Source organism: Gavialis gangeticus, unplaced genomic scaffold, assembly GCF_001723915.1.
Source record: "Gavialis gangeticus isolate Ggan-Ray unplaced genomic scaffold, GavGan_comp1, whole genome shotgun sequence".
NCBI lineage: Eukaryota > Metazoa > Chordata > Crocodylia > Gavialidae > Gavialis > Gavialis gangeticus.
This window is the reverse complement of record NW_017729024.1, coordinates 40,660,137-40,668,304: the sequence shown is the minus strand read 5'-3', so window position 1 is coordinate 40,668,304 and position 8,168 is coordinate 40,660,137. Positions and strand designations below refer to the sequence as shown.

The 8,168-nt window shown below is 38.6% G+C and overlaps 1 protein-coding gene across 1 annotated transcript in view; it reads right to left on the bottom strand.

The window, feature by feature from the left end:
- The window catches only part of LOC109298060 (RNA exonuclease 1 homolog), a 32,583-nt gene extending 25,624 nt beyond the window's left edge, over positions 1-6,959 (bottom strand). Inside the window, exons 1-4 of the mRNA XM_019518194.1 lie at positions 5,519-6,959; positions 4,484-4,579; positions 2,713-2,917; positions 455-591 (exon numbers count right to left, since the gene is read on the bottom strand). Coding sequence (XP_019373739.1) covers positions 455-591; positions 2,713-2,917; positions 4,484-4,579; positions 5,519-6,943 — 1,863 coding nt within the window. The 5' untranslated portion in view covers positions 6,944-6,959. The remainder of the gene's footprint in view (positions 1-454; positions 592-2,712; positions 2,918-4,483; positions 4,580-5,518) is intronic.
- Positions 6,960-8,168: the final 1,209 nt, after the last annotated feature.

Below are 8,168 nucleotides of genomic sequence, written 5' to 3'. Positions count from 1 at the left end.
TTTTTTTTTTTTTTTTTTAAAAAGGGACTTGTTATTTTGATGTATTCTCCAGATTTTGTTACTTGGAACAGAACAGTTTGGTTTTACTTTGTGTAAGACTCCACAAGTTTCCTATATACTTTTTTTAATTTTTAAAGAGTTCTATTAAAAATATTAGCTCATAGTTTTTCCTTCTCAAACTTTTTCCCTAGCTATGACAATAAGAACTCTCATTGGTATATTGCAAAATACTGCTTAAATTTCTACTGCTTAAAAATGTGACAGAATAATATTAAAATTTACTGTTATAACAAATTTCAGAGTAGCATACATAGTACAAGAGAATATTTAAAACATGGATTAATATTTAATATTAGATGCCACATTATGCAGTATTTAAGGCAACAGCCTTTTACATGGCAATTACAGAATTTGGGCACACAAATGAATGCTTGTTTTCATCCTGCTACTGTACCTTCATAGGCATGGGTGCAGTCCGTTTTACTGAAAGATTAGAAGATCTGTACGGCATTCCCATTACAGCATTTCCTTGTAGAACCACATTTAGTTGACTGGTTGTAACAGGCTGAACTTCAAGCATATTTAAAGAAACTGAAATAAGAAGAAAAGAGAAAAACTATTTTTCATGGTGAAGGAGTTAAATGTTACTAGCTCAATCTACTCCCACTGAAGGGAGATGCACATAAAAAACCCCCACCTTCCTTTTGCTAACCAAAGTGGGTTAGCCAAGCTTTAGGAATAGCCAGCATCTAGGTAGAGTGTAAAGTCATTCTTATGCTCTCTCATTAAATTTTATATGGAATATATGTAGATATTACAGTAATATCAATGTTTAAGAGAAGTGACTAAGTAACTGGATCTAAAGATTATCTTTAAGCTTTTAGGCAAGTGCATGCTCAAACCATAAAGTCCAGTAGAACAAAAAAAAAAGTAGGAAAGTACAGAAAAAATTCATTCAGTTATATCTTAGCTTCATGAACCTTTTACACAAATTTCACTCAAAGCACTTTCCACCAAGTCTTTTTAGTAATATGAAGCAAGTAAAATGCAACCTCAGAGACTAAGGAAACAAGTTGCTAGACAGAGGCCTTCTAAGTCAAACACTACACTCTGGACATACTTAATACAAGGGCTGTGTGAAGCTTTGGTCGCCGATTCTATTCAGCCCCATTTGGCAGCCAAATGTCTGAATTGACTCAGGAGACCCATTAATCTCTCTGAATTGAATTGGAGGCTGCTGACTCTCTCCAAATCGGAATTTGGCCATAAACACAGATTTATCTTTTTTCTACATACCAAGGTACCAGCCAGCTCATGAATGCCAAGATGGTGGGGCAGATGGAGCATCCCATGGGAGTGGGAAGGGAGTCCCCAGCATGTTTGGTGGCAGACTTGGAAGTAGACCAGAGGTACTTCCGGTCCACTTCTGGTTCTCCTGCAGAGCATGGGGGGCAAGGGAGGAGGGGTCACCCCATGTGCTTGGCAGTGGACCCAGAAGTGGACTGGAAGAACTTCCAGTCCACTTCTGGGTCTGCTGCCAAGCATTCACCACCACCACCACCCCTGTGCTCCTGGGGGATGCTCCATTCACCCCACCATCTCAGCATTCACGAGCTACACCTGGTATCTTGAGGCATGTAGAAAAAACAATGAAAAAAACCCAGCCAGATGAAGGTGCATCTATGGCCAAATCACTTTGTCTGAATCAGCACTGAATCTTCAGATTTGGACGAATTGAAATTGGGACAGTGATCCAAAAAAAAAAAACCCAAAAAAACCAAAACAACAACAACAACCACCCCAACAAGCTGAATCACTGTCCCCTGAATCAGAATCAAATACCACTTCACACACCTCTACTTAAGGTGTATGCTTGGCACAAGCAATGTACCACTTCAAAGGGGAAAAAGGGAAATAGTTACACAACATGAAACAGTAGCTCAGTCTGTTCTGAGACTAGTTTGTTTCCCCCCCCCCCCAATCCCCTTCCTCACACCTGAAAAAAAGTCACTAAATGTTACTTCAAATACAGAGTTAAAAAAACCCCCAAAATGGGAAAACAGTAGTTACCTCCCTACCCCCATAGCTATTTATCTGAAGTGTTTCTGTTTTGTTTTTTAAGCCACAGTAGTTAATGCAGCTACTTAACTGTTGTGAAATGAAAGGGGGAAAAACCCTCACATGCACAGAAAAGAGGATTGTAAGACCACACCATTTATTGACATGATTGTTTAAAGATTAAAAGTTCATTTTAGTTCCCACATCAGCATGAAAAAAAATAAAAGATAAAAGGTGTTTTTGGTTTTCTGTCTTCTTGCAACAGAGAGAGTCATAAGGAAAAGAAAAATAAGTTCAGAGGGGGAAGCAGCAGAAAAGGAGGTATCATAATGTATGGCTTTTCTAAAGTCCTGCCCACTTAAGTGATTACTTGCAACTGGTCTAGATTTGTTTCTTCTTCTAAAAACAGTTTCTAAGCATTTTAGTACAAGCTTCAGCTAAAAACAAGTGCAAGAATCTCTGTAAGAATGCCATTATCCTGACATTTAATAATCTTGATTATGGGTAATATTTTAAATAATGAAGTGAAGCAAGAGAGTTCACTGGAGGATCCAATGCTCAAAAGTTTCAGGACAAAAACTTTCATAAAATAGATTTCAAGCTGATCCAAGTGACAATTTTATTAAAAATTAAGAAGTACTTGGTTTCTCATACCCACTGATCCGACACTTTGACTCTGAGTCATTGATGATCCAGATACATTTTTCTTCTGCCCAGAAGTTGCAGCAACAAAAGCTTGGCCACTCTTAACAGCAGCTGTTATCTGCGCTGCCTGGTGCTGTACCTGCAGGATTCTGGCATTGGCCTGCTGTGGAGGAGGTGCTTTAAAAGGCACAATTATTTCTTTGCTAGTTTGTACCTGGTAGACATGAAAATGTTAGAAGTTAAATAATTGATCTGTATATTCCATCTGTCAGATACAGTTTCAAGTTACAAGGATAACTTGTATGCCATGTATTTACAAGATGTAAATAAATGCCACACTCCCATAATTGTAATCTTGCTCAAAAAGGATTTAAAAAACCCCTACAAGACCAGATTTTAACAGGCATAAAGTGACATAGCCACATTGATCTGAGCGGAGATATATTAATCCATACTAACTGAGTTTCAGACTCTACAGACTTAAAAAGTGTGTTCCCCCACACACTCCACTTAAGCAACTACACATTCTTATTATTTTCATCCTTATCCTCATCCTCTCCTCCCCCAACACTTTATGTAGTTAGGATGACAACAGAAGATTTCTAGGCTCAGTATGTACAGACAGTCAAAAAGCTCAAGGCTGAACCAGTTCAATCTTCACAGGTTAGTCTAAACTGCATAGATTGAGTTGAAAACCAAGTGAACAGACACTAAATTTTTATTCTGGAAATATAGCCACACGCCTGCAGTGGCCCAGGCCAGAGCTGGAGGTCACTACAGCACATCTCCCTGCTTCACTGGAGCTTGGGCCAACACTAGCCCACCCACCCCATGAGATGTAAAGCATCCTGGGATGCTGGGCAACTATGAGTCAACTTGAATCTGGAATGGACCTGGGACAGAAATATCATTTTAACCTAAAGCAGTTAAGTCTTATACTACATCCATCCGGGTTCATCTTAAACAAGTTTCTCCCATTTCTGTTGTTAGATTTGAACTGGTTTCTAATTATTTATACTGGTTTATACGTAATTTCTGTCCCTAGCAATAAAGATAGAGTTTCTACTCTGAAACTGCTTATTTTGTGGAGTTTTCCATGTCCATATAAGTGTTATAAGACAGACATTTAACAGTAGACATCTGAAAACAATATATAAAAGCCATGTATAAAATACTCCTATTTTGCATAAAACGTAAATTAAGAACAGCTTAGAACCAAATGCAATTCTTCTATAAATGTTCAGGTACTGCTCGTTTGTCAAGGGTATATAAAAGGTAACATCTGTTAAAGCTATTGTGATAGACGTTTTCGCTTGAAGAATAATTTAATTCATAAAAAAAATCAGGACTCCCAGCACTTCAGATAAAAGGATAACTGTTCTGTGCTTTGAATTGCTAGTCAACGTAACTAATCTCAGGCTTATAAATGTACAGCTGTACTGAAAAAAAAAAGAGAATGGTGAAGCGATTCATTTTAAGAAACTACTAGCTCACTATGGACTCTTCCTTTATTGAAATGGAACAAAGCCTTGAGTCCTACTTTGTTATGGTGACAGTTTAATTACTGAAAAGTATCTGAATAGTACAGTTGTCCATCATAGAACCTTTCTGGTACAAATGAGAACAGAGCTTAGTAAAACTGAATGAATCTATTAGTTTAATGTACATCTCACCTTGCACCCCAAAAGGTATTAACCTACAACAAAGAAGATAAACTAGCACATATACACATAATATGAGCAGAGAGCAAATGCTCTTAAAAGTTACCAGAACAACTCACATCAAATTTTGCAGTATGAGCAATTCTTTTCTTCTGCCCAAAACCTGTATTTGTCTTGCAATCCAATGCCTCAGCTTCAGAATTTATACCATGGGCCTATTAAAATAGGAAAAAGAGAATGTATGTTCTCATTATTAATTACAAAAAGTGTACAAACCCATATGAAGTCCCTAAAAACTCTGATAGCTTACTCATTTTCCTATTCATCGTTGCAATGAATCGGAAAAAAAAATCTGGACATGCAAAAAAAAATCTAAAGGTACCTTAGACAGATATATATGCATTCCTGTATCAGATCCATGGTGAGACATTCATGTTTAAGAAAAAGTAGAACAATTTTCAAGGCTTAAAGATATTTCTAGATACGAAATACCATAAAAATAAAAACTTCAATTTAATTCATATTCAGCTGATTGCCAAGTTTGAGAAAGTCATTAAAAAAAAAATTATACAATAGCAGAGTCACAAATGTAAGGTCGCCATATATCAAATTTCAGCTTGAGTGCCCAAAGGAGTCATTTAGAGATTTTTTTAAAGTTTGCTAATAGACACAGCTCCCCATGATTTATAGGAGATGTAGACATGTCCTAACAGTACACAAAAGTGTTGCCATGAAAAGATGCCCTGACTCTTGCTGTCCTTTCCATTCAGGCTACATGCCAAAACACCTAGCAGTGTAGCTGCTGTTAGAACAACATTGGGTACACAGAAATAAGTGTTTCTGAGAATGCAAACAGCACTGGGTACTAAAGGCATTTTTACATATGCTCTGGGAGGTTGGGGGTGCGGTGCTCTAATCAGAGTAGCTGTGAGAGCCCACAGCATCTCATGTATCAGCATCCCCATGCACCTTTGAACAACATTTGAATGTGTTCACCAATTCTGAGCAAAGAACGCTAAATTAAGGTCTGAGAAATATACAGTTGGACACTAGATCAAGTTACATGATTTGAGATAACATGGAAAATATGGCTGATTCTTCTCCCTCTTTTCCCACTCACTAGCACCACAAAGTGCGGAAGCAAAGGAAAGCACCTGGTTAGCCATCTTTTCCTTCAGTGCTTCACTTTCAACAAACTCATTGAAAATTCTCCGGCATTCTTCTGTGGGATCATCTGATTCAGAGACTGATGAATCCTCTTCACTATAATCCATCTCTTCAGAAGAAGAATCTAATACAATTATTTCACTTTCTTTGCTGTTAGCTTGAATCCTACAACTATCACTTCCTTCATTAAAGTTTTTAATTAAGACACCTGTATCAGGACCAGTTTCTTTGAACAAATTTAATTTATCAGATGGATGGCTAGATATGTTGTCCAGCAGTTTGTCTCTCCCATTTTCCCAGGTACACAGAGCTTCATTTGTATTTTCTGATAATTTCTTAGGAGTACCCTGGGTTACAGCAGATCTATCTTTTAAACTATCTTCAGAACACCAACTTATCTGGAGCATACTTGGGGCACTTGGGAAGTTGTAATTAGCATGTTCTTCAACATTAGATGTTTTCACTGGCATTTCAGTCTGTGCGTTACTTGTATTCAATGTTTCTTTCTGCATTCCTACCACAGTACGAAAAAGCAAAGGAATGTTATTTTCATTAGAATTAGTAAGAGCATTTCTGTGTTCTTGGAGGTTATTAGAAACCTTTAAGACATCAATTTTCACATCCAGGAAGTTTGTGCTTTGAGTTTTTGATGACATTTTCAGTGTTTCTTCAGTGTTGCCTAAACCCTTGCTATTTTTCTGTAGACCTCCACTGCCCAGTGTTCTTTTTTCCTCTGCAGACTTGCATTCTTCTGCTCCCTCTCTGTTCTGCAGATTATCTGCAAGTGTTACAAAAGCACATTTTTCTTCCCATTCCAATTTTTTATAGCTCCTACTTATTTTTGGCTTCTTAGTGAGAGTCAATGGAGGAACATCAATTACAAGAACATCATCATCATCAGATTCTTGGAGGTTTATTTCAAGTTTTATAGGTGAAGAGCTCCTTGCTCTCTTCTTTGGAGAACAATGTTTGTTTTCAAATACAGTCTCCAAAAACACCTGCTGATTGTCACAAGGAGATGCTTCCACCTGCTGAAATTGCTGTTTGTCATTTTCATCCTCTTTTGCTAAAGAAGAGCTAAGTAAGCCTGCAGAATAGTTTAGCAATGGATCATATTCCAGGTCAGTTGCTGGACAATTATGGTCAAGAACATATTTACTGGATGCAAGAGGATAGGCATGATTGGAGTGTTCAGATGATGAAACAGCATGCTGTTTAAGTACTTCAGAAGGGTTACATTGATCATCTTTGTCAGAGGAAAAATCGTTACCCTTAAGATCTTTTGGAATCAAAGACACATTGTTTTTAGACATTTCATCTTGTAAGTTATGTTGCAAGAATCTCTTCTGTTCTTCTTTAAGTTCTGTCTTCACTGACTCTTTCTGTTTTTTAGTTCTTTCCAGTCCTTGCATATTTTCACTGACCCCTGCTGGTGAAAAAGAGATTGCATCACTCACATGAGTATTAAATTGTAAACTACAAGAGGTTCACCTGAAAAATACCTTTTAACTCATGAACTACATGACCCATGACAAGGCTTTACAAACTCAGGTTTTCCATGGACCTGACAACCAATTTTATCTAACCTTTTACTCAATCTTTATTTAAATATTATTTTATGACATACCGTTGTCAAAATAGTCATATTGTCATCAGTAAAATAACTCCCAGATGGTTCTGAAAGCATGACTAGTATGTAGTTAACATAGTTTACACAGATAGATAGTTTGATATACTGATCCTTACCCTTTGAAAAGGTAAAAAGAAGGTACTGGGTAACATGGGGCCTCTGCAGGATGTGCTAGGAAATCTGGTCATCGCACTAGACAGCAAAGCTAACCTATTTAACAGTTTCTTTGCCTCCATTTTTCTGAGGGGACCTGGTCATTCCCCCCACTGGGACCCCTGTAGGCCCATCCAGACTAGGGTCAGCAAGGACCTAGTCAGGGAACTTCTGAAGGGACTGGACGTATTTAAAAATCAGCAGGTCCTGACAATCTCCACCCCAGAGCGCTGAGGGAACTAGCAGAGGTTATTGCGGGACCTCTGGCATGGCTTTACAAGCACTCATGGTGCTCTGGCCCTTTTTCATTCCTCTGGCACACGTGGTTCCTATTTTCAAAAAAGGGAAGAAGGAGGACCCAGAAAATTATAGGCCCGTTAGTTTTACCTTGGTCCCAGGTAAGCTTTTTGAGAAAATTATCCTGGCACATGTCCATGAGGGGCCAGTGGGGGAGACTATGCTTAGGGGAAACCAACATGGGTTCATCAGAGGCACGTCCTGTCAGACCAACCTGGTGCCCTTCTATGACCAGGTCACCAAATCCCTGGATGCAGGTGTCATGGTGGATATAGACCTTCCTAAAGTCCAGAAAGACTTTGACCCAGTCTCTCACCCCATTCTCATTAAAAAACACTAGGAGACTGTGGTGTCGATGCCTACAGTCAGATGGGTCACTAACTGGCTGGAGGGCCACACCCAGAGAGGGGGGGTGGACAGGTCCTATTTGACCTGGAGGAATGTGGGCAGTGAGGCTTCGCAGGGTCCTCGGGCCTGCACTGTTTAACATCTTCATCAGCAACTTGGATGAGCAGGTAAAAAGCACCCTGTTCAAATTCGCAGACAACACTAAGATG